Raw genomic sequence first — 27835 nt, 5'->3', positions numbered from 1 at the left:
CTCCACATAAAAGAGTATTTATGAGTCCTTTCCATATATATTACAAAATATGTATATTATCATTGTATGCGAAAAATAAGTTTGACTATAATTTTTTCCTCCAAATTGCTTATATCAAATTAAGTGTATGCAAATATTCTTGAGTGTGCCAATATACCTTTTAAAGTTGAACAATATTTTCTGTACATTTTTTTTCTGGCTGGCATGCGCTTGTCTTCGCAGTCGTAACATATTTCGACAATGTCATAAAGTAGCGACTAAAAATACTGAACGAAACCGGAGGTATGAGTCGAACTCTCACATTATTATTTGATATGCTTGTTGAGCTATTCCACACATTTGCCTTTTTATTCAAAATCCCCAAAAGCATAACGAAAACTGACTCGTAATTACCATATTATGACATGCATATCAAAATATCGAATTGTCAATTTATTCAAATTGCATATTAGATTAGATTTTCTCGATTGCATATTGATATATGTATGTAGTACGGAAAGGCACACGGCTAATTCTAACCACAGGCTCATGAATGTAATAGTCAAAACAATATAAGCATCAAAGCAAAATTTATGATGATATATATCATATACGAGGTGGCCTGCCGTAAATTTATGTAAAAAATCGACAACAGTTCAACAAAATCATCGACCAATTATTAGAAAGGGTCATTTTCATTCCATAGCGTCAAACTTTGTATTTACAATGGTGAAAATGATACGTGAACTTATCAAAATACTCTTTTCCCAAGACTTTCGTGTTACCCTATTAAATTAAAGTTTAAATTCAAGAGCTGAATTGTTCCAGGCGTATATAACTGAAGTATATCTAAATCAGTTTTTATGACCCGCAGACTTGATTCTGACACAATTTTCCACCAAAAATCCCGAATTTCTCGGGCCAGTGTTCATTGACAGACAATCAGTTCATATCAAAGCTTGCTTATCCATTTCGATAATGTTTTGCCTCCTTCGAAAATGCTTTTGCCATTTATCATGACATTGAAGATACTTGAACTGTTGGATTTCAGTGTTTTCGGGTTTAATACAGCAACCACATTCGACGGTAAATGCGAGCATTCAGCTGCTGAATTTATTAGAATGCCATTAGGATAAATGTAATGTTTACGTATTCATCAATTGAGAGGCTGGCAATTTTATTATGGTAATGATGTGATTTGCTACATTTAGTAACGAATCACTGCCATTACGGCCCCATAAGTTAAATCTATCGATCTAATTCTGGGATTACAAATTTATTGCATGTTTTATTGAAGATTTGTTATTAGCATTGTCAATCCAAAATCCATTTTCACTTCCATTAAGCTCTGTGGTCAACATTTAATTTAAATTTTTTCTTCTGTTTTCAAGTACTTGGATTTTAATGTCAAATTTGTGGTTGGCTAAAGACCATTTGTCTTGATTGTTTTGCTTTTGTTTTTTCAGGGTACAAAATGTCGCGACCGTTGTGTAGAAACCGGATGACAGGTCAAGAAGTTGAAGAATCTCTGTGTAATGCCGTTATGCGACCGGAGCCAGCCGTTGTACAGTGCAACACGCACAGTTGTCCACCAAAGTAAGATAAATGCACACTTAATTAATTTCGATTACACTCACATTTATTTGCATTTATCGTAATTATGTGAAAATCGTTTGCAATTTTTCGAAACCGAACACTTCAATGATTCATTTTAAAAGGTATGCGACAGACTCATTCGCTTGCCCATCATCGTGATTGTCCGATTTTATATGTGCTTGTTGTGGCATTTGTTTGTGATTTTATCTGTGCCAGTGCCAAAGCGAAAGACGTGAGTGAATGGATAGCATACGAGAAAGAGAAGGAGTTTGAAGAAATGTTTGTGTTTAGCAAATAATATTTATTTCGTTATTCTGGTGTCCGTTTGTGCTGGTGATTTAAGTGTAGCTTCGGTCTCATTTAATAAAAATTTATAGACAATTCAGTATATATAGCAGTGGCAGCGGCCATCTGTCCGTATTAAAATAAATAGTCAATGCAAACAGAATAAAGCTACGAATTGAAGATGTGGTATTCAGAAGAAAGTGATAAGATTATATACAGTACGTTATCTTTGCTTTTATACATTTGATCCATGGTACAGCCATTTGAATCAAGAAAAAGTGTACGTAATACACTACTAAGGGAACATTAAAGTCAAGACGTGTGCGCACGCGCATTAGGGACGCGAAACTTTGTTACGCATTTGAAACCATCATTCATGTATTTACCATCCAACAAGAACAAAACGTACAAAGAGCCAAATAGAGCGCGCACCAAATAAAATTGAATATAAAAAAGGCCTTTACTTGAACAAAAAAAACTTACAAAATCTAAACTAAATTTTTATAGGTGGATAACAGACGAATGGAGTTCGTGCAGCAAAACTTGTGGTCGTGGGACGAGGCAACGAACCGTTGTATGCATCGAAGAAAGCAATAGCCTCAAAAACAAAGTACGTATATAGTCGAAACTGCAATTGCATCAACTCTGTACCAGCCTTTCTGATCATGAAAATAGTAAACAATACAGCGGCACCTGGGGACTAAGTGCAATGTGTCATACTTTTACCGTTTGAAATAACACAGACGCATACTTGTTACAACGTTTGAACTAACACAGACGCATACTTGTTACAGCAAACTATGTGCATGATTCTCTATTTCTCCAACCAGTCGCCAGGTGCCGCTTTATTGTTCTTGTTTGACGTTTCCTATCTATTTGTACAGACGATCAGAGTGGCTGCTCTGTACAATGCATCATGCTTCTTGGAAAGAGAGAGAAAATGAGGAATAAATCGAAAGATATCAGAGTATAAAGGTGAATGTATGGAAGAGTAAAATAAGAATCGGAGCAAAACGATGAGGAATAAGTAAATACAAACAAACAATAAAAACTATGCTTGTGCGCGCGGAAAATTTAAAAGTAACAATGAGAGTCAAAGACGAAACATGGCAAACACAGAAATATACGGCGATTTGTTGTCATCTATTATTGTTTGCTCCAGGGTTCGTTTCTCTCTCTCTCTCTCTCTCTCTCTCTCTCTCTTTCTATGTACGCCTTTATATTTGTACTTTCTCTCTATCTTATTCTCTTCAATGGCTTTCGACCAAACAAAATAATAAAAAGGGTATAAAGCATATATGTATATATAAATACAATGCAAAGCTAAATAATTTTCATCCTTCTTTATTTTTCTGTTTTTTTTCTACACTCTTCTCTGGCTTTTGTATATTGCTGTTGTTGCCCTGCCGTTGGTGATATTCGCCATGCTTCCTCGGCTCTTTTGAATGCAAAACTATCTATCTTCGTGCATTGTGCCTGCGCTGACATTGATGACAAAACAACGCATACACTCCACCAATCCAACAACAACACCGGATCTGACGCGAACACAGTTACCAGATGATGCTTGTCGTGACACAGCCAAACCACCGACGTTTGAACCGTGCAATGTGCAAGATTGCCCCAAGTGGATTACGCGTGAATGGTCTGGCGTAAGTGTTTTGTTTCTGCACTTTCATCTCTAGTCCTTTTTCATTCATTCGTAGAATAACAGCATATGGGTGTGTATGTGTAGTGTGCTTCACCGATATTTCGGTGTATATTTTTTTCTGTCTATAACTTTGCCACTACACTTGAGCTACTAAAACTAAACTAACAAACGTACTTTGGTTAACACAAAACATAATAACCATTACATTCGGTAAATAGAACGCGTATGACACTTATCATCCGACATACGAACAATATGCAGATCGTGATGTGGAATGTTCAAGCCTAGGGGCATTTAACTCGAAAAAAATTCGTTTTATGCGAAGAATATGCGCTTCAACTCATAGTATGTGCCGATTTCTTCGTACTATGCGTATTATGCGCTAGGGGGATTTAACTACGTGAAAACTTGTAAAAAAATGATATAAACGCGCACGAAATTGTTACATTCACCAGAGAACTTGCATGATTCCACTCAGTTGACAAGTTCCGTATTAAAACAACATGCGCGAACGCGCGCGAGTTCGTGTGCAAACTTGTAGCTGGACGACGCGCACACATCAGTCGTTCCATTTATTATATCTGGATTAACTTTTTCTTCAACACTTTCTCCAGCTCTTTAAAAATATTTCCTTTGTCCATTTTATAATTATATAAATCTTTGAACTTTTGGAAAGGATGTGAAAAATCTTTATACACGTAAACAACCGATTTTTAGCTTGAAACGCGTTTTAATTGTCAAATAACAACTTGAAAAACGCGCAAAACCATAAACAAACTTGTGTAAACTTGTGACCGTGCGCGTCAGTACGTACAAGGAACGCGTCGAACTCCCGCGAATCAAGCAAACTGGCAAAAAACATGCTGAACTCGTAAGAGTTAAATTCCCCTAGATTATGCGGTGCCTATTCGTTAGAAGTGCACACATTCGATGTCCGAATACTGCACATAGACCATTCATACTGCGAATAATTTCGCATGAATCCTACTAAAATTTTTCCTTCTCTGATTGGTCACACGCCACAATATCGACTATTTTGAATTCAAAATTGCAACGACTTTTTTCATGTAAAAATTCAAGAAATACTTTGATATGTACTTATTTCAGCTCACATTTTTTGCTGATCATTTTTGTTAACTTCAATCATTTGTACATATGGATTTTTTTATTATTTATAATCCAGATGCTATTTCCAAGTATAATGAATCGTCGCACTTATTTTTTCAATGATTTTTATATCTACCAAAACTATCGGCGGTTTTACTTCAATATTTGTATACTATAACATTCTGATTTTCGTTTTCATTCTTATTCTTTGCTATTATATTTTAATTTTGTGTTATATTTAAATTCAATTTTCATCAAATAAGAACAATCTCATTAGCAAGAGATTTGATAAATATTAAAGGCAGAAATTGTTGATGTCAAATATTGTTCGAACGAACCTGAACGATACAATAGAATGTTGACATTGTGTTGATACGTCTTAAATCGCATCGTGGCGTCATTATGTGCACGCGTATTCGCTTCTATGCGTAATATTCGTGACTATGTGGAAAATTCGGCACACTTCACTGTGGCACACAATCTATGCGCGTTTATCCGTACAAATCGCATATATGAAAAAGAGTAAAAAGCCCCTAGGTTCAAGCACACTAGATAACAACAGATACATTTGATACACAAACATCAATTCACATATATCTCAATCGTTTGAAACAGTTGGTATTTTTGCTTGAGCCCACTGAATTTAGGTTGTAGTAGATGCGTTCATGAAATATGCACGTCCATGTGTTTTGGACCAGTTTTTCTCGTTACTCTTTAGTACCGATGCCGATTTCTCTGTACGAAACTCTTTTCAATTTGAGTTAATTCGCTCAACGTACGGGAAAATCGTTCTGTGACAAAACGTAAGCAAAGACTGTAATGTGATCAACGTACGAATGTAAAATAGAGCAACTACCCAATGAGATAGAGTCATTATCATATATTCAAAGATAAAAAAGTAGAGTGTATTACAGTATGCACATCAAGAACATTTTTCTGCGTGAATACCATGAAACCATTCCCTTTGAAGTTCAAGTTCCGCTAAGTCTTCGCATATGCACCTCTTTTTATCACCGTTCGCTTGTTCGAATAAATCCCTGTTTTGTTCCCTCTTGAAGCTTATCGTTCATAATTCAAACACATTCATTGGAAAATTAGCTATTTTCCTCTTCAGAATAGATAGAGTCTTTTTTCAGACTGAAACGATCTAAAGGTTCAAAAGGGATTAAAATATATGAAAGAAGAAAGCTGGAAGTCCATCTTCATATCACGTTTAATAAAAGAAATCGCCTTCAGGATTTTCCATACAAAGTGCACAAAGTCATATTCCACACTTTATTTTGTTGGATTCAGAAAGAATACTTCCATCGTTTGCGAGAGAAAGATATGAATTAGATGCAAGTGCTGCAACATTGTGCAGAGGAAAAATGTCCTGAGAGCTATTCGTTTCCCCTTTTTTCTTTTTTTGAAAAATAATTTTGAGCAAATAATTTTCCATAAAATTTAACTACGTTTTCAATGTTCCTGAATTTAAATTTTCATTTGAACACCTATTCCAATTGCAATCCTACTGCAATTTCAGTGCAAAACACGAATTTGGCAAAATCCAACATTTTCACTGAATTACATCTCAAACTGTAGTTCGATGCATATTCAAATAATCAGAGCATTGAAGTTGCTGGCTATGTAGTGCTGCTGGTGAACAGATGTGTTTAACAGCAGCTTTTGGTTGCGTGCATATTCGCTGTGACGCGCGTTCGTTCATCTCCCGATTCTCACACACAGTATTTGTCTCTTGCATTCACACGGAAAGAGAAAGAGAAGCACATACAACACACGAGATACATCGTAAGCGACGCGCGCGTGCATGCATACACATAGCTGCCGTTCGTGTCTCGTGTGTTTTATACGCTTCTCTTTCTGTTTCTGTGTGAATGCAAGAGACAAACACTGCGAATTTTGTCAAGTGTACCAACAAACGTCAAAGCAGAATTCAAATTCAACGGTTTTCAAATCAAACACTATTCAATCGAATGTTTCCAATGCTTGTGTATTTTGAATCAAGTTCAAAGGAGAAAATGAACAAACCAATTAATGCTCAATTTGTTTTCTTTGTGTTCTGTTTTTATTTGTCTCATTCTTCATTTTTACATCGCACTGTTGTTTTTAAATTAAACGATAAAATTTGTTCATGATTTTCATAAAAATAAATACTTCATTTGTTTACAATACAATCGCTTCATTTGTTTTCGTTGTTAAAGATTCAAAAATAAAAACGACAGTGCGATGAAAAAATGAAAAATGAGACAAATAAAAACAGAACCCAAAAAAATAAATTTAACATTCATTAGCTTTGTTCTTTTTCTCCTTTGCACTTGATTCAAAATACAAAAACATTGGAAACATTCGATTGCATAGTGTTTGATTTGAAAACCGTTGAATTTGAATTCTGCTTTGACGTTCGTTGGTACACTTGACGAAATTCGCAGTGTTTGTCTCTTGCATTCACACAGAAACAGAAAGAGAAGCGTATAAAATACACGAGACACGAACGGCAGCTATGTGTGTGCATGCACGCGCGCGTCGTTTACGATGTATCTCGTGTGTTGTATGTGCTTCTCTCTCTCTTTCCGTGTGAATGCAAGAGACAAATACTGTGTGTGAGAATCGGGAGATGAACGAACGCGCGTCACAGCGAATATGCACGCAACCAATAGCTGCTGTTAAACACATCTGTTCACCAGCAGCACTACATAGCCAGCAACTTCAATGCTCTGCAAATAATGATTATGCACCGTAGTGAAATAACTGTAACATATTTTTATTGTGTGATTGGCATGTGCATTTTCTTTGTTCTCTTCCTGTTTTCAAGTGTTCCGTTTCCTGTGGAACGGGCATTCAGGTCAGGAAAATCGATTGCGTATTACCGGCTTTGGCAAATGGCTCGCATACCGGTTATATTCACAGTCAGAATGTTGATGGTAACAATAACGATGAAAAAACTGACCACATCGAATCATTATCGGATGCACCAAGCAATCGGCTCATTGACGAATCAATGCAAATACTTTCAAATGAACAGATTGACTGTGATCCGAAATTAAAACCAATCGCAACGCAATCATGCACCACTGGAATCGAATGCACAACGATAATTAACGATAATATCGGCAGCAGTAGCCATGAAGAAGTGGATAGAATTACGGATGCATCGACTGAAAATGAGAGCGAAAACGACAATGAACACGATGACGAGGACGGGAAAGAGAACGAAAATGAGAATGACAGCACTGCAACTGACAACGACGGTGAAAATACAAATTCGGAAACTGATAATGTCGAAAGTTCGGAGGATGTCATTGTTGACCAGATGGCATACGAAACCAGTATTGAAAGTATAAACGAAAATGTCAAAGATAATACCGGTAGTAATACGGAAAATGCTAGCTCTGAAAGTGATGCTGGAGCCGAAAGTGAAGAAATAAACGAGTCTGAGGTACTTTATAGGATATTCATCCGTACAGTCTTTCAATTCGATTGCATAATTTCATGCATGTGTTTTTTGTTTTTGTTTGAGTTCCAAAATTACTAATTTGACTAATTACTGGGGTTTCGTTTTCGGATTATTATCACAATTGATATTTGTAAATTTTATTCATATTTTAAATGCAGCTTGTCTTCATTACAGACAAGATTGATTTGAATTGATTTAGTTCAATTTTTTAATGGATTTTTTGTTTGTATTATCCACAGGCTGACTATAAGAATGGATCCAATGAGCAAGCCATGGCCGATGGAGAAGATCGACAATACTATCGTTCATCGTATTTAACCAGATCACAATTGCATCACGAAGAACCAGCCCCGATAGCCGAACGATTTACCGATAAACGTTCGAAGAATGTACAACAAATGCCAAGCGAAGCGACGTAAGTACCACAATAATCGATAAAACCATTTAATCTCCAATCAACTATAAACAGTGCCATAGATTACCAGACAATAGCAATTACTGCGGGAGTGAAAAATTAAAAATTCACCATCCGTTGTAGATAAAATATGACACAGTTTCCCCATCAACATAAAGTTTATATCCATTTTTTTTGCAATCGTTATATTTTTGTGTTTATTCCGAATACCAAAAATTATGAATTCACAATGAGAAAAATTAATGTCACTCGGGTAATTTATTTAAAATGAGATAGCGTGGAAATGATCAAATGGCAAAAACACTGGAATAAATTGGGCCGTATATACTATATAGTGGTTGTTAGATTTATGACAATGGGCGAAAACGAGCAAGCGCTTTACAGTAACTTTTGTAACTATAACTGTGATTCAGTTGTATTTTGAAATGAAAATCATAGTCAGCCTCGACTGCAAATGGAAAAAAAAGAGAGTATACAATTGCACGTGTGAAATGCATGTAGCGATAAATTTTGCGCGCATTTGTGATTAACCTTAGCCGTGTGTATGGGTATGGGTGTGTGTATGCAGTGTGCACGAGGAAAAAGGCACGAAGCATAAGCTTTAATAGCAATAAGTGGCTGCTCGCAATTACCACATGGCACTATGAATTATTTATTATTCGATTTGCTATCATACATAAGCTTCAGAATACAGCCGCACACTCGAACACGAATTGCAATAAAGCCGTGCACTCACACATCACGTCAAAACACCCAAGCCGCAACACACAAAAACGAGAGATAAAAAGTCATACACACACAAGCACATTAATTTTTTCACTTTAAGAATGACAATAATTATTATTGTTTATATGGACTGTGTGTGTGTGTGTGTGTGTGTGCTTATGCGGAACAGTTGTCTGTTTCGAGTGCTAAACAATGGAATGTGAGAGAGATGCATATTTAACACCAACATGCATATTTAATGGTGGATGTTGGCATTCAATTTTATTGCAAAAATTTTCCGAACCATGATCATACTATTAAATTTCAAACGAAAAAGCATTTTTTCAACGCTATTCGTCTCCTTTCTCCTCTTCTGTTTGGTTCGTGTGATGCGGTTTTATCTTCATGACAATTTACGGTTTTCATGTACATGTATTTATGTGCCCGACCTTTTGTTTATATACCCACAGAGGTGAAACCATTGAAGGCGACAAATTATAATGTCAAAAATCAAGTGGCTCAATAAATACTGCCATATATCCCGTGTACAGTTTAAAGTGCACATGAGTGCTCAAATTTTGGACACACGTGAGCTGGGTCACCCAGTCTGGGTATTTAATATTTTATATTTCAATTTCCAATCGCCAATCGCTTCATTTCCCTATGGTCTATATATACGATGATATTAATTCAATTGTAGGCTTTTGAATAAATTAGTGGAACATCGATTTTTGGCGCCTGTCCTATTATGACAAAAAAATATGGAATCAAGTTCATGCAAAGTATATTTTCAATAAGAACTTCGTTCGTTTATAATGTGATTGTATGTTTTGCGTCTGGTTTTCTTAAAGCCATAATCGTTTGTCAATTACGTCTGATGCTGCTGCCTGGCTTAAATCATCTCAAGTGCACTCAATTTATCATATAATAATTAATATTTATTTGTGGATTTCTTGCAGATTCATCAAAGATACGCACTGGTCGCCGTGCAGTGTGACGTGTGGTGAAGGAATCCGTACGAAGCAGTATCGATGTAAAATTTTCTTAGAATTGTCGCAAACTTTGGCCACCCTACACAATGATTCGTTTTGCTTAGGACCAAAACCTCCACCGCAAGTCGAACGCTGTGTTATGGAACCATGTTCTATGGCTTATGGGTATGAAGATAATTATCCAAGGTAGCTGTCCATGCCCGTTTCGTTACATTTAGCTTTGTTTTTTTTATGTTTTGTTTATTTTTACGAACACATTGCACATTCATATCCATGTTGAGACGCAATTTAATCTGCACTCGAACATATTTGGCCAATCAAGAAGATGAACCATAACTTTTCTTATCATATTTGTTTATTAAACAGAGACTCGATCAAGGTTGGCGTTTCAGAGCCCGGTAAAACTTATATTTGGAAAGAACAGGGATATACGAGCTGCAGTGCTTCTTGTTTGGGCGGTGTAGAAGAACTGATAATAAACTGTGTGCGTGAAGATACAGGCAAAGTAGTTTCACCGTTTCTATGTTCACCAGAAACGAAACCAGAAGCTCGGATTCGAACCTGCAATGATCGCCCGTGTCCACCAAGATGGAATTATTCTGATTTTTCGCCGTGCTCAAAGTCGTGCGGTATTGGCATCAGAGAACGTGGGGTAAGATCAATTCGTTAGATTCATTTGTAAGTGGATTGTTCACATAAATTGGATTATTTAGGTGCAATGTATTCACGAAGTAACGCGAGGAGGCGAAAACACTATGGTTGTGCCTGATTCGATGTGTCCACAACCACCGCCAGCGCAGCGACAGTATTGTAATATATTGGATTGCCCGGTTCGTTGGGAAGTTTCCGGCTGGTCTAAATGCTCAAAGTATGCGAATTTATTCGTCTTCCTCTCTGAACATTTCAATTGAGTTAAGAATATTTTTTTTGCAGACCATGTGGTGGAGGTATTAAGGAGAGAAAGGTTGAATGTAAGCAAATCATGGCCCAAGAGCACAAGGTCGAACGTCGTGATGATCTATGTCCCAGCATGAAACCAGCGAGCCAGAAGCCATGTAACACCAAACCTTGCGCACCCGAAGATGAACATCCATCTATAGCAGCCAGCAACACAACATACATTCAACATGATCCAAAGAAAACTAAAGTTACACTCAAAATTGGCGGTGCGGCCACCGTATTTCTTGGCACACAGATTAAAATCAAGTGTCCTGTCAAAAGGTAAGTTACGATTTTATCGACACCCAAACTACAATGCATAAAAAACACGAAATACCATTTTCAGTCGGTTTAATCGTACGAAAATTCGATGGAGTAAAAACTCGAAATTTCTTACAAAGACTCGGAATGTCAAGCTATCAAAGAAGGGTGCACTTAGAATTTTAGATGTTACATATCGTGATTCTGGTGTGTATGCATGCCATGCTGGTTTGAGCATGTCTGAACTACGACTAAAAGTCAAACCGAAACCGGGAGATCGTGAAGCAACGCCAGTCGACTATGAAAGCATCGAAGAAGAAGAAGAAGAAGAAAACATTATCGATGTTGAAGGTGAGTATTTCAATTTCTATTGTTTTGGCCACTGTGCATTAACAGTACGTATAACAACTTTGATGTTACTTTCAGATGAAGACAGAACAGTTGCATATCAAGTGCCAGCGAAAAACATCAACGGCAGTCGGTAAGAAAATGATGTTTGTTGATGTCCCCCACACTTTGATGTTATGCATTGTTTTTTTTTTTTTTCAAGAGAAAGCTTTCAAACCAATCGGCTGGAGTTTATCCAAACCATCCTTACCACTTTCATTTCTCTGTTCCACTCATTTCAATTTCAGACTTAATCAATTGAACAAAGACCAAAACCACCAAAAGGATTTCAACAATATACGTCATGCGGACAAAAAACCAACCCAAAACGAAGTGAGTACAACAAATAGAGTATTTTTGGTTTAGATTTAGTTGTTGTTGATTTTTCCCTATGTATTTTTTTCTCTTCCGAATCGAAGAAATAACAAAAAGCATACAATAGACTTTTCTGTTGTTGTGTGGGGTACCTACACTTCTTCATTGTGCAAACAATTTCCAACTGAGTGAAGCTTGACTTTCATTCATTGAGAGAGTGAAAGGGAGAAATTGTGTGTATATTTCCCAATGAAAAAAATATATAGCACACACTAACCGATGCACGCACATATATAGACAGAATATCCATATTTTGTGTGTTTGTTATTCACCACAAAGCAAACATAGCATTCGCTTAACTCTCTAACAAACAATTGCTTACAATACATACACACATACACATACACATCACACATATATTCACCAGCTGCAGAAAAATCAATGCTGAATAATCTGTTTATTCAACGGTTATCGGACGCTTTCTGCACTCATTGTGCTTTTCCAAACGGACTCAATTAAAAACATTTCAACAATAAATAACTATTTTTGTTTGATTTCGATTCTTAAAAAAAACACAAACGCAAACATCGAGAGCGTTGAATACCGTTGAGTGGGGGAGTAAAAGATGGATAAAAATCATCATCATCATAGCCACTCGAAATGCTCCAAATGCCAATGGCGCATGTAATTTATGCTAGGCTAGTCAATCGAAAGTGCGGCAAACCGGGGTTCATTCATTGTACAAAGGGCATTTGTAAATAGAAAAGCACTCTGCCCACTTTTAGACGAAAGTATATCGGTTATCAATCACATCGAATAAGTAGTCTACTTTAGATGTTGAAGGCTAAGGCGAAATGAAATTTAACATCCGTTGCACTTGAAATTTTTTTGAAGAATTTTCAGTTGGTTTTATTTTGTTTTCTCGAATCTCGTCTCCTTGTTTTGCGTTACGGCATTGTTGGCTTTTACTCAAAATTCCATTTTCTCTCTTCTCTTTCCCACTCTATCCCATTCGATCTTTTTCTCTTTATGTGTGTGTGTGTGTGTGTGTTAAATGGAGCGTACTTAACCCTTAAGAAGTTTGCTCTTCGATCGAATTCATTTTAAGACAGAGTGCGCTCGCACAATAAAAATGAAGAAAACTCAAATGGAAGTAGGCAAAAGTGTAAATAGCCATAATCCAATTGACGAGTACATTTTATATGGAAAATAGAAACGAAAACTTGCTCTCGACTGTTTAAGATGGAAGCAAATACGATGTGAAGAAAAAATATATACGAGAATTCATACAATGGGGATCAATAAGTTTATCTTCGTCTTTGGGCACTTTCTTTTTTTTCAAATACTTTTTTGCTCCTATTAATCAATCAAGCGAAAATGCCGAAGCTATGGCTGCTTATACTGTTTCACAGTCTTAAACATTCTCATTTTCCCTCTTTTTACGTTCGCTTTTATTCGCCTTGTCAAGGCGCCATTAAATATTGACATGCCATCGAATTGATTAAATGATTAAATAAATTATAAGTTAATATATGCGCTAATTATGAACGTCTTTCGCTTTGTAGCCATTTTCTCGAATTTTCATGGCCCCATGGATTTTGTATTATTTTTTTCTGTTCTTCGCTAGCCATAAGACATAGAATAATGTTGCAGTGTTCGACATGGAATCCCTAATTGAATTATTGATTAACACAATTAGCCATTCAATTATTTAGATAATAATTACCCATTAAACATAAAACGCTTACGCTGGCAATACACTTCGAAGCCAGATATCAATTGCACACACATGTACCACTTTTCCGCACTAGTTATCATCGACTGCTTTCTAACTCTCTGAAATTAAATCACTGGTATTTTTAAATTTGCTAAAGTTGATTCATTTTCTGGCATTGAATTTCATTTGTGCATTTCAATTGAGTCCCATTCAAACAGCGAAGCACTTAAGGGTGGGATTAATTGAACTGATTAAATTAAGTTGGCATATGGATTGAAGTTAAAGTATTTCTTAATTAAAATTTATTTGTAAATTCTGTCCGATTCGGAATTCAATGTGCGACTAGTCTATTAAAGTATGAAGCAATCAATTACTCTGCTTCATGAGTTCGATAGCTTTGAAGCAATAGCAAAAAAAGGATAAAAAATGAAATGATGAATATGTTTCGTGAAAATGTTGTCGGAGAAACCACACATAAGCTTAAAGTAAATCTTCTGTACCCAAATGTTCAGAATAGGAAAAAAGCACTCTGACCACCATTTCGCTAGGTTCGACTTTTTTGTTTGCCACAAAAAATGAAATATTCTTCTTTTTTTCAAAATGTAAGTTTAATGCAGAAAAAAAAATCTAAATTTCTTTTGCTCTTTGTGTGTGTGCGTGGTTCCGATTAAAATGAATCTGATATAGGAATTGAATGATGACAGTCCACTGTCAGCAGCCAGTAGCTCTGGAACGAGGACGGTCCCAATGCCACATTTTCAACATTTGTTGGCTAGTCTACAGGTGAGATAAATCGACATCAATGCTCTCTGTCACACAGTCATAACTTTAAATTACACTCTTCCTGGTATTATATTTGGCAATCACGAAAAACTTGCATCTTATGTGTTTTTGTGTGTTTTTTTTGAATTACCTTCGTCTCTTTATTTTCTGTCCATTTTCAACAACCTCGTTTTATGTTTTTATTCGTTCATTCCGTGGTGTTATATTTCTCTCATGTTCATAACTCGAAAAATGTGGTGGTCTGTATTTTTTTTTTCGGTCTGTATTTGTTTATGGTTTCATTTTTTTCCTGTAATGTGTTTCGGTGTTTATTTTATGTTTGTCTGAAATTTCCCATCCTTTGACAGATGCCATCAATGTGGCGTGTGTTTTTATTTTCTGTTTCTATTCGTTTGAAATTTTTCCAGTTTGGTTTGTTGGTTTGTTTGTCGTTTGATGGTTACGTTAGTATTTGCATTTGCACCTTCACCATTTTTCTACCCACAATCACATGTATAAATTCTTTTTTATTAGGAGTAAATATATTCCAGCCGCCTAGAACGCAGTTTTCCATTTAATTTTATTAAACTTCTTTCGGTTGCTCTTTAGTTCGAAAACTTTGTTCTCGAATAACACAGTCAACGTGGAAACATTTGATCACAGTTAAATTAGAAAATCGAAAATATTCGAAAGGCATTTAGCTCAGCAGTATTTTTCTCTCTCTCTCTCCCTCACTTTCCATTGGTCTTTTAACAACTTTCTCATAGTTTATTTCGGTCACCAGTTTATGGGGCTACAATTTGTATGCTGTCGCCAAGTTTATTTGTGGCCGGAGTAAATAAATTTGGCTGTGTAGTTTTAAAACCACAACACAAAGTGCTGACAGTCTTAAGCACTTTGACAACAACAACTTTCTTTGGTCATCGTTCCGCCGTTCAAGCTAAAGTTACTAAAGAAAACTTATGCTTTCCAATTCATTTGCTCCGAAGACAAATGGCGAAATTGACAAATCATTAGGCAAAATCATTGGACTTTGGTGCATTGTGTTTTTTTCCTTACTCTCTTCAAATAACGGAAAACATTCACATTGTAAAATATCATGCCACAGTACAATGCATGAATATCGCGTGCTGTATTACTGTGCAACGGAAAAGTTTGCGTTGCAGTCATTTGCAATTACATGGGCATGATTTGTACAGAAAATGTTCAAACCAAGTGGAATCTATGTATATTGGCCATATTTTAAAAGTGGAAAATAATAATATTGCCGAGCAGCATTAAACCATGCTTTATCCTTCTTTTTTGGAGTGAAACATGGAGTGAAATGAGGAAATTTTCAATCAGCACACGAAAATCACAGCTTGCTTTGGGAACAGCATCCGTATCCGAATTCATAAAACCAACGAAACGAAAACGGAAGTGAAAGAATGAAGAAAGAACGTTGCAACTGCATGAGATTGGTAATGAAAGCCGAATCAAAAGAGGGAAAAAGTGCAGAGAAAATTGTCCCACAAAGTTTTCGTGTGTTTTTGCATTTTGGCTTTCGATGTTTTTCGCATATTTTTAATATATTTGTCTGCATTTGAGTTTACAGCCATAATATCGTTTGGCAAACACGACAAAAAGTCAAGAAACAAAATAAAAATTAAACATAGCCAAAAGCATGTGCAGAGTCAAGCAGGGAGAGCGAAACAGAAACAAAGAGCAAACAAATTGTGTGTGCAACACATATTCTCACATGGCGAACAAACGAACGAACCGGAAGAGAAAAAAACAACCAAATTGTATAAAGTTAAACATAATTGTAAGGAAAAACAGGATATCAAACGCCAACGTGAATATGCCGACGTGATGTCCTAGCTACAGTGAGCTAAACACACTGAAATCACCATGGGCCTCGTAGTCTGGCTATGGATTATGTTTTTGCGTTTGATGCGGAACAAGAACAAGTTTTACACAATGCTGCAGCTTATGCTTTCGTAATAAATTACACTCGCGTACATGATGCCGTCCACACATAGTACGTAGTTTACATGGCACAAGAAAAAAGGAGTCCAAACGACGAATTTACCAGTTGTACGGTTATGCGTCCGGGGTGAACTCAATTCATTGAATCTCGGCGCTCAGTCGATGTGTTAGGTTTGTCATCTCAATGAAACATTTTGAGGCCATATGCTAAAAAGGGCAAACGTGCTTGCAACGAAAAAAGGAATCAGCGCCGCTCCGTTTCATTCGCCCTCATTCCATCATGCCCGAATCACATGTGAATTGTGTAATGAGTCTTACAAACATACGCTGTGGCTGCCGCCATCGCGGCCGTAGATCCTTTCTATAATTTATCCAAATCTTCGTTGGGAAAAGCGCTCTTTCTGTTCAGAAAGAAATTACATGTGTGTTTATTGAGCGCGCACGAAGTTTCCTATGTTTGCACAAAACACGATGTTACTTGTGTCGTATAAACATACACGAGCAACGCGGCCACCAAACGAATAAACGTCCCATTTTTTGCTTTCGTTCTTGAAAATGAACTCTCGTTTGCCATAAGTTTATTTTAAGCATCAGTTTTCTGAATGGCACCGATTTCTCTTGCTTTTCTTTTCTTTTCGACTATTCTCGGTTTATCTCAACGACTTTTTAGCTTGATTCGTTCCGTTTCGCTGTCGGCTGTTAAGTTTACCACACTTGCAAACGCACGGTATGGATGCCTCTTCTTGAAAGAATACTTTGTCTGCTCGAGTACGCTTCCCCGCTTTGCCTTTCACCTCGTTTCCATGTTTTTCTATTCAATTTTCGAGTAATAATTTCATTTAAGTTAAAATACAAACATTATTCACAGCAAATGTTATACGTTTACGCGCACATGGCTGGGCTGGGCTGCACGCGCGCGATTCATCAGCCATGCATGTGTTAGATAGAAACATTTATTTCGGGCTTAATTCAAAGATCGTAACGTCATAATCTTGCACTGAATGCAAAATCGAATGTGAACATATTCACGATGTTTTTCGGCAACTCTGTGGTGGTTCACCAACAAAGTCTTAGCAACAAACGTAAATTCTATTAAAACTGAAAGAAAATCTAGGGGAATTTAACTCTTACGAGTTCAGCATGTTTTTTGCCAGTTTGCTTGATTCGCGGGAGTTCGACGCGTTCCTTGTACGTACTGACGCGCACGGTCACAAGTTTACACAAGTTTGTTTATGGTTTTGCGCGTTTTTCAAGTTGTTATTTGACAATTAAAACGCGTTTCAAGCTAAAAATCGGTTGTTTACGTGTATAAAGATTTTTCACATCCTTTCCAAAAGTTCAAAGATTTATATAATTATAAAATGGACAAGAGAAATATTTTTAAAGAGCTGGAGAAAGTGTTGAAGAAAAAGTTAATCCAGATATAATAAATGGAACGACTGATGTGTGCGCGTCGTCCAGCTACAAGTTTGCACACGAACTCGCGCGCGTTCGCGCATGTTGTTTTAATACGGAACTTGTCAACTGAGTGGAATCATGCAAGTTCTCTGGTGAATGTAACAATTTCGTGCGCGTTTATATCATTTTTTTACAAGTTTTCACGTAGTTAAATCCCCCTAGAAGAAAATGTCATGAATGTAGTGAATGAAATCCATAAATGCTCAAAAATGAAATTCGATTGGAATTTCAAACGGATTCGCGACCTATGTTTTAGATTATGAGCGAGAAAAATAATTTATGTAGATATTTTCAAATGAAAAGAGTTCCAGAAATAATTAGAAAATGAATAATTGATGCGGCGGAAATGTTTATGGAATTGAGTTTGAACGCAAATGATTGAACGCAAACGTTCACGGCCTGCCCCATTCAGACACCGACCGTGCATGTTAACGAAAGTTTACATATGATTACCGTGAGATGAATTATTGATGCATGGCAGAAAGTATAACATGATATTTATAAATTGAAAGCGACTTTCATGTTAAATGATACCTAAAATTCTTCTGAATTATTAGCTCATTATATGGTATTATATTGACTAGACATGGACACGGACTTGAGTCGTATCAATGTGTTGACATTTGAATTTCCCAAGGTGCTAACGTATGAAGGTAAAGTATTCAAAACCATAGAACTATTTAAACTTCCATTCGAAAATTCCATGTTCTATCCGAATATTGTCGCCGATTTCTTCAAGATAGAATTTGTTCAAGAATGTACATAAAGTGGAGAATAATTTACCATGATCAGTCGCATTCATGAATGCGACAGAAATAGAGTACAGTAGTGTCCATACGCGTCAGCAGCTGAGCTCAGTAGCTAACGTCAGTTAGTACTGATGACACCAGTTCATAGCACGCTCTGTAATTTACATTCAATGTAAGAAAAATAAACGGGTACACGAATAAATAAATTCGGAAACAAGTATGAGCCGAAGATATTTCGATTGCGTATTTCAAGACAATATCATAAGCAAATATGGAATTTAAAGTGTTGAATGGAATCATATATGAAGCGTTGAGCGCGTAAGCCCTCATTCTTATTTGATGGGAAATTCCATGTTTACTTATTTTCAACCGACACCCTCCAAATTATTATAATGTTTTGCCAGCACGAAAATACTAACAAAAATACTTGAGACGTTTGATACATATTGAACCAACCGGCAGCATTAGTGACTCAACGAAAAGATCAACACCTCATATTATTTCCGTTGATGTGAATACGAAATGCTCAACATTTCTCAAAGATATGCAATATGCATAACACATTGATTTTAACCCCTTCAAGTTCAGAAATGTCACATTTGGGACGTGAACCACATTTTCTTCTCGTTCAAAATCGAAAATCCTCCAAGTAAATAACTTGAATCATAACTGGAGCACTTCCGATTGCATAGGTAAATTCCGTCTGATGCTTTGCATGCATTTTTTGCGCGCAAATATAAACAAACATTTAAACAAACATATTACCATATTCGGTGTACTGTAAATTGGAAGAACGGATAGTGAGGTACTTTAAATCAACATTTGAAAGTATTTTAGTTCTACTTTGTGTCATGGCTACGCGAGCATTCAATTGTTCAAGAGAGTAAACTTTTTCGTATATAAATTTAGAAAGGGGGAAGGAGAAGTCTAGCAGTACACATACTGGCATAAATTGTTATGCGCTTTGGTACAACCAATTCATGGTGTATATGCGAAATAAGATGTCATCGTTGGCGTTTGTTTGAAAATGTTGAACATTTATGCAGACAAATTATTTCAAAATGTTCAAAAATACGCTTTCAAACTGATACCGAGATAGAATAATTATCGTCGAAATAAGCAGATGTGCAGATCAATTTCCAAGCAATACAAATGTTATATGCTGCAGCCATGGCATTAAAGAAAATGATTTGAAACCCGTCGAATTTTAAAACAAGCATGATTTCACCTCACAGCATTACATTAAAATTTATTATAATAAACGTCTTTTCGTGCAAGTTTGAATTTATCAAAAAAAATATTCGATAACAAATTAAACTTTTTTTTTATTTTGGTAATCAATGTCGTTATGAAATTTGGTTGAAAAATAAAACAAACACATACAATCCGCACAATTTACACACACACAATACAATAACACACACATACACACACACACACCTAAATCCGACCGTTCATGGGAGGACACGCACATGGACAAACACATTGAGACACGCAAAACCAACCAAAAATCAAGATCACACACCCAATTAATAGGTAATCAAAAATCAACATTATGAATAATTCGTAAAAATCAGGAAACCTCCGTTGAGTGCTTCATATTAAATGCTTTCGATTTAATCGTTTTGATTGTTAGCATGAACATTGAACATTGTCGTCGTCGTAGTTGTTTTTGTGCTTATTGCATGAGAAACAATTTTATTGAGATCGATGAGTGGGTATTATTTTCTGGCATTTTGAGGGTAAATGTTTTTGAGTCGATTTCACTGGTTTCGAAATGCTAACCCACAACCACAAGACAAACGATTCAATAGTGTTTCGTATGCGCATTTAGTTGGCTGATTTTCTCCATTGCAAAAACTTTGAAATGATTAATATATCTATCGCATGCTATTTCATAGTTAGCAAAACCGATAGACAACTTTCAATATAAGCATTTATGCTTGAGTCGTTTTTTTTCTTATTTAACGGTCTCTCCCGATTGAAGCCGTATTTTGGAAATGAAGTTTTTCGACGTTTCTTGTCTGCTTCCATTCCAATTTTATCGCTGTGCAAACAAATTTCCTTCCGTTCTGTGGGCTTTTGTTCGAAATTCTGTTTTCCACAGCCAAATAACTTAATAATCGTCCAAATCTAAGAAGTTGTGATAACCGAACTGCGTTTAGAATCACATAATGCGTAATTGGTGGCTGAACATCAACAAGCACATTTTCCTCACTTAAAATGACTTTGCTCTATTTGGAAAGCCATTTTCGATCGATCGGCATTTTTCTGCCCACAAATCGATTTTGTTGCTTATTTGAACGCGATGGCACAACAACAACCACAACAAAAACCATTCAACCGACCATTTATTTATTTATACATCAAGTGCCAATTACAGAAGATATGCCAATATTTAAATAGTCAACGTTCATTATGGTGTTTACTCGGGAAAAATGCTGTTTGTAAATGATGTTGATTCGGCAATGAATTACGAAACTAACATTTTTCCACTAATTACTTTTCAATAATCAGTTCGAAAAAAAAAATACGTACATGTGATCCAAAATTTCAATAAACTTATTTATAAATATCATACATTGAATTAATTGAGTAATATTCAGATATTTTCCGACTAAATGTTCAATTGAACTAATGCAGTATTCATGCAAATCAATTAAAATACTAGATCAAAATCGTTACTCATAAACCCATTAAAATTGTTCATTTTGATTTTTGCATGCAAAGCCGATTAAACTATGTCATATTTGATTTATTTAACCGGTAAAATGATCATATAAAATCGCTCTCTTTTTTAGTTTATGTAGTATATTTTGTTTGTTCTATATCCATTTGCCTTTTCATTTGTATGCATATGTGCGCATTATCGAAAAAAAAATATAAATAGAAAAAAGCGCTAATTGAACTCGTTTATAAGATATGCGGCTAAAATGCAGAATGAGCATCATTTTTTGAACATTTTGTTTGAATATATTTAATATATGTATGTATATTAAAGCGTTTTTATTTGCGATGAAAACAAAACGACAAGTTTGAAATTAAATTACTTTGCTTTTAATAAGCAAACGGCGGTTAAACGTATTCGAAACGGAAATCTAATTTGTTGCATATTTTTGCTTGTAGTTTTTGTGGCCATTTCAGAGTTTTTCAAATTCGAAGGGAAGAAATGTCCTAATGGAACATGGCATGAAAGGAGTGGATTTTGATGCGGTGGAAAATGATGATCCAATTGGTGGTTTCAATCAATTGCAATTTGAGCAAGATGCAGAAAATGTGACGGTACTGGGAAATGGTCTAAGAGATAGCGTTAAATTTGAATGGATGGTAGCGCCATGGTCTGAATGTTCACAAACTTGTGGACCAGAAGTTGGATACAAGGTAATTTAAATGTTCAAAAGCTCCTTTTCGACATGCTCTATAAACTGAGAATATGCCATTTTTTGTGTATGTTAATTGTTGGTTAAAATTGTTTACAGTTCCGACGTACTGAATGTTTGGTTCGCTTACATAATACAACTCAGAATGTAGATAGTGTATTGTGTAAGGATGCCGGTTTATCGGAACCAGAAACATTTGAAAAATGCGGTGGTGAAGAATGTGCACAATGGATACAAGGTAAGTGTTCAACAATTCCTTTAGTAATGTTTTATAAACCAAAAATATTTTAGTTTTCGTTGGCAAAAATGTGAATATTCTCGCTCCAAATATGCATCGATTGTATAGAATTGTAGATATTTTATAGAAAGAATGGCATTTATTATTTAATAATAGATGTCGCTATAATATTGAGTGTGAATAATTTTCCACAGGTGAATGGACACTTTGCCTTCAGTCGCGTTGCCATCGACGAAATAAAGCCATACAGGATCGAAATGTGCAGTGCTTGTTTCCAAATAATACCGAAAGCGACTCATGTGATCCATCCGAAAAGCCAATCACTCGACAAGAATGCGACAATCAACGTTGTATGCCTACATGGCGTGTTGTGGGCGATTGGACTGATGTAGGTTACAACGATATTGTTAATGCATTTATTTTAAGCGTCCATCGATTGATTGTGTAGTGGAAGCTAATTATCAATTGCTCCATATTTTTTTGGATTTTTTCGCAGTGTAAGGCTCCATGCGGTGGCCAGGGTACTAAATATCGGTCGGTGAGATGTATTTGGTATGGAACAAATCGACGTGCCAATAATGCTTGCCGGGATGCTAATATTGTAAGGCCGGCTATGAAAAAAGAATGCAAGGGATCTCCATGTGCTGAAAATCGTAAGTGAAACCATTCAGAATACATTACCCATTATTTTTTGTTTGTAATCGATTTTTATTTACATTTTTCTTTCAACTTTTGTCCGTATTTTCCTTTTTTTGTATTTTTGGTTAAATTTTGATGAAGATGCTCAATGTAAAGACACCTCCAAATACTGTGGGAACGTTCTTTCAATGGGTCTCTGTAAATTACATCGATATCAACAAAAATGCTGTAAATCGTGCAAATCTAAGAATAATTTCTAGAAATAAACACTCAACTTGATTTAGTTATTATTTTGAATAAGCAAAACTCAATTTGTCAAACTTTTGACCCAATTATTTATCAAAAATAAATCATACTGGAAAAATTCACACAGATTTGCACATTGATTTCTTTGCTTCATTTCAGTTTTTATTATTTGTAAGCCGGTAAGCAAAAGCAAAATCAACATTTTCATTATCGTTTTTATACATTTTATTTTTGTTTAGTATTCTAATTTGAAAATGATAATTTTTTCTTCTGAAGTTTTATTGTAAGTGTTTGAAGTACTAATTGCATTGTTTGCATCTCTTATCCGTAATTTCTAGTAATTTCAACGGAAACATCTTCTGACGATCATTTAAAATATTCGCTGATATGGTTAATCAGTTTGCAACTGTGCTTACGACTAATTAATTTCGCAATGAATCGATTATCATGTTGATTAAGTTTTTGTTCACGTCCATTAACAAAATAAATTTTATAAAAAAATGGTTATTTTCGACTGGCCGATCAACACTGCTGCGAAAAAGGTAAGATATCCTAAGCACCGACTAAACTCGTGCGAAAGCGGCTGAGAGGCACAGTATAAATTTATCTAAGCAAAATCAATGATCATATCCAATGTTTTTAAGTAAAACCCTCATTTATTAAGTCTATTACAAGAATTTTTGAATTAGTTTTTTGTCTCAAAATTTATTCAATGCAATGCTGTATTTAAAAGTATCGTAAATGATCTCAGGATTATTGAGTAATCATTACTTTCAAATTGAATTTCTGTAAATATTTTCACGTTAGTCTTAAAAAAGATTTTTTTATATTTGCGCGAGATCGATTGAAAATTTCAGATTGACGGGATTTTATTAAATTGTTAGGTTATATTTTTCAATTTGATGATGAGAGAAGCAAATTATAAGCTTTGGTATACACGTATCTTCTTCTAACGGTGAAAAATAAACAAATAGTCTAAATTGTAGCTGAATAAAATTAGACGTTGGCTTTGATGACATCCAGCAGGGAATGTTTTTTTTCTGAAATCACAATTCCACGAGTCATGACTGCATTTGCTCTTATCCCGCACCTAATACACCCAGTCACGTTGATCCCAAAGTTTTTGGTTGCTATATTTCATACGCAGATTTGCTTGGTCAGCATCCCTTTATGGAGCTGAGAAACAAATTAATGAACGAGTGTTAAAAAGCAATGTGTCCAAAGTGTATATTTTTAGTATCGCATAAGGCAGATATAGTGATAGCATTGTGCGGAATTCGCTTGCGCGCATTTCTCATTGACCGCCGCATTATGTCGTACTGAATTAGCGTCCTACATGAAATGAAACGCAAGACAGCGTTGCAAATATTCTGTTGTGTTGTTTTTCCCTGTGTGTGCGACGGGATGCTGAAATATCGAATAACAAATGTAAATATTTTGAAATAGTTCACACTAGGAAATATCTGTAAAAATCTGCACGATGATACCAATCAAACTTGGATTCATATAACAAATCGTGTAAAAACGATGAAATATCGTGTAATATCAAATAATTCAATGAAATTGGCCAATAATATTACCCGATATACGCATCTGTCAAACTCAAGAAAGAATCCAAGTAAATCCAACGAAATTGTTACTTAGACGCTTACCAAGTAGTATTTAAATTTAAATAAGTTTAAGGCGTCAAGTAAGCGCCAAAACAACTTGAAGTAGCCAAATGTCAAGTCAAATTCACTTCAAGGCTTTTTTCTACTTCAAGTAGTGTTGGCGATCACTTGGCGCTGCAAACTTCTATATGAATACGAATGCTTTGTAGGAGCCAAGAAAGCAATTTAGTCAACTTGGATTTTTCCTTGAGAATGTTTGCGTCAACTTTGAAACATTAAAAATTACACGATATTTTAACGTTTTACACGATTTGTCATATAAATCCAATTTTGATTGGTATCATCGTGTAGATTCTTACAGATATTTTTCTGTGTGTTTTAAAAGAGATTACGTCCATTTGCGATTTACAACTTTCGAACATATCTTAAGTACTAGCCCGCACGTAGGTCGTCCGTATATTTGCATGCAATGCAGAACCAAAACACAGGCTTGTACTCCGTACTTAGTGCGGGCTAAATGCTAGCAAGTTTGTTGAAAGTTTCCATTCATTCACCGTGGCGCTCTCACCCTTTCTCCAAAAAGTGACACTCAAACATTGTGGCCAAATTCATATACTTATACCATATTTCACCATGGAGAACGACTATAGAATACAAACTCAAGAAGAAATGGATTAAAATTTATAAATTAAACAACACACACTAAAACATTTTTCAGGAGTGGAAGATTTGATAATTTACATAATTTTCATTGCCTTTGCTCAAACAAATTAAAATCAATTTTGGTTTCTGTTATTACAAGCCGAATTAAATGTAAATACACTCATAACAACTAATATTTGTAGCTGTGTTCACATCTACATACACATACACACTTACACTCAATGAATAATGAAAACTATAGATGAATTCAATGAAACTACATATAAAATATCGGTCCCACATATACAAATAATTAAGTTTAAACAAATCGAATAATGATATTTTATAAGATCGCTATTCAGAGGCAGGTAAAAATTTGTGCTGTTGTATTATTGATACACTGTATTAAGTGTCACACGTGAGGCTTAATGAATATTGAACATTTGTGCTAAATGCAAATAATACTAAGAGACCGCATAGCGAATGGTGTAACACAATTTAGACCTGTGTAATGATATCAATTGGACAGTTCATTTCTGTAAGCTAGACATTGTTCCAGCGGATGACTGCTATTCATAAGAAACAATGTTAATTTGTTTTGACGTAGAACATATAAGGCCCTCTGTGGCTTACTGGCTAGCTATCTATAATACGAACCTAATATAAAATGACGAACACACCGTATGAGTTTATTATATAGAAACGGGCCTGTTAAATGAAGGCGGCGTTTCACGCGTAATTTACTAGCTATGAGAGTTTTTGCATTCATTTTAAACATGTGTGAAAAACAATGTGTCCAAAACGCATAAATACGGCATCGCATAAGGCAGTTATCGCATAAATATCGCGCGATAATTTTCTGCTTTCGTTGCCGCAGTATACGATATTTCAATATCCGTCTTACGACGCACGTTCGAATTGCTTTACACATATAACGAAGCGAACGCAAGCAAGCGTCGCAAGATGACGGCCATTGAAATATCGTATACTGCGGCAACGCAAGCAGAAAATTATCGCGCGATATTTATGCGATAACTGCCTTATGCGATGCCGTATTCATGCGTTTTGGACACATTGGTGAAAAATCTGCCCTAGTAAATGGCTAATATAATACATGTTGTAAAAAAGTGAATTGGCCGACCAAATGAATGTGTGAGCTCAAAATTGTTACTTAGTTTTGATTATTGAATTTATTCTGAAGTGTAACATCTCCACATAAAATCCGCACACTTTTAAATGGAGTTGTTACATTTGGAAATATGTTGAAACTAAGTTTTTCTGTTGTATTCACACATTCAAATGTAAATAATGGCTCACGTAAACCATTTCTCACATAACGAATGACAAATTAAACAAAACTTTATTTCTATTTATAATTTATTCTTTGGTGATTCTATTTGATTCAATTTCTTCATTTCCGAAACATCAGAGATGTGAAATTAAAATCTCACGTCCGAACTTTGAAGAAATTAGTATGATTAATTAAATAGTGCAATTTGAGAAGGCTTGAAAATCGATATTACATAAAATTTCCCATAAAATAAACTAGGAATAACAGAGAAATGCATTTGGTTATTTTCACCAACCGATAGACAAAATTTAGAGAAGTACAATTTATTCGCATTTTGGAAGCTGATTCGAGTCCTTGGGCCATTCTACTCTTGTAGATTTTGTACATTCGGTTTTCATTTACGCAATACAGTTTAAGAATTGAGTTCCACTTAAGTACGATTGGTATTCTCTCTCGATCCTGTAACACAAAATAGTTCATTTAAAATGATAATAAAAAACACTATCAACAACTCGAATGGAATGGAAATAAAAAAAAATATGTTGAGTTTAGGGCAACTATAACTTAATGTAATAAATTATAGCAAACAATTGTATGATAAGATATTATCAAATATGAATTATTGATATCGAAATAAAGCAGAGCCAACAATGTAATGTTATTTATTTTTAACAAAATAACTAAGAAATGTGTGTTTTATTTTATTCATCCCTGCGTCCCATTTCATGTAGCTTTTTCCGTTCCAGCCACACGCTGTGTCTTTGCAACAAAGCCAAGCATCTATCCTACGTCTGGAAACTGGTATGCATATTCATTCGTGTTTTCTCGTTTCTCTCAATGCATTCTGACTGCCAAACAGCAATAACTTTCGTTTGCCAAATGATTCAATAAAAAAATATCGAATTTTCGAATGAATGAACGAACGAACGAGCTACGCATCCGATGCCAGCATAAGCAATCATAAAGGAATGAAGTTATGTTCTGTGTGTTCAAAAGCCATCGAATAACAGTGGTATTATAAGACAACATGAATTCGAGTCATTTTATTT

The 27835-nt window shown here is 35.4% G+C and overlaps 1 protein-coding gene across 8 annotated transcripts in view; it reads left to right on the top strand.

Annotated features, from left to right (window-relative positions):
- LOC129568478 (protein madd-4) overlaps positions 1 to 27474 on the top strand; it is an 82057-nt gene extending 54583 nt beyond the window's left edge. For 2 of the 8 annotated variants that reach the window (XM_055446419.1, XM_055446417.1), the window contains exons 7-24: positions 1446 to 1575; positions 2368 to 2470; positions 3414 to 3512; positions 7431 to 8054; positions 8312 to 8487; positions 10152 to 10370; positions 10551 to 10836; positions 10898 to 11052; positions 11118 to 11405; positions 11470 to 11735; positions 11811 to 11865; positions 12020 to 12104; positions 14491 to 14586; positions 21867 to 22121; positions 22220 to 22358; positions 22553 to 22746; positions 22855 to 23011; positions 23139 to 23365. In XM_055446419.1, the coding sequence (XP_055302394.1) occupies positions 1446 to 1575; positions 2368 to 2470; positions 3414 to 3512; positions 7431 to 8054; positions 8312 to 8487; positions 10152 to 10370; positions 10551 to 10836; positions 10898 to 11052; positions 11118 to 11405; positions 11470 to 11735; positions 11811 to 11865; positions 12020 to 12104; positions 14491 to 14586; positions 21867 to 22121; positions 22220 to 22358; positions 22553 to 22746; positions 22855 to 23011; positions 23139 to 23257 (3446 nt within the window). In that variant the 3' untranslated portion in view covers positions 23258 to 23365. Of the gene's footprint in view, positions 1 to 1445; positions 1576 to 2367; positions 2471 to 3413; positions 3513 to 7430; positions 8055 to 8311; positions 8488 to 10151; positions 10371 to 10550; positions 10837 to 10897; positions 11053 to 11117; positions 11406 to 11469; positions 11736 to 11810; positions 11866 to 12019; positions 12105 to 14490; positions 14587 to 21866; positions 22122 to 22219; positions 22359 to 22552; positions 22747 to 22854; positions 23012 to 23138; positions 23366 to 23581 lie in introns of those variants that run through there. The other 6 variants (XM_055446418.1, XM_055446420.1, XM_055446423.1 and 3 more) reach the window with 6 other exon arrangements.
- The last annotated feature ends 361 nt before the right edge of the window (positions 27475 to 27835 follow it).

This window comes from Sitodiplosis mosellana, unplaced genomic scaffold (genome assembly GCF_009176505.1).
Source record: "Sitodiplosis mosellana isolate CC-2019 unplaced genomic scaffold, AAFC_SMos_1.0 Smas_scaffold_19, whole genome shotgun sequence".
In the NCBI taxonomy this organism is placed as follows: domain Eukaryota; kingdom Metazoa; phylum Arthropoda; class Insecta; order Diptera; family Cecidomyiidae; genus Sitodiplosis; species Sitodiplosis mosellana.
This window is presented reverse-complemented; position numbering and strand designations above follow the sequence as displayed.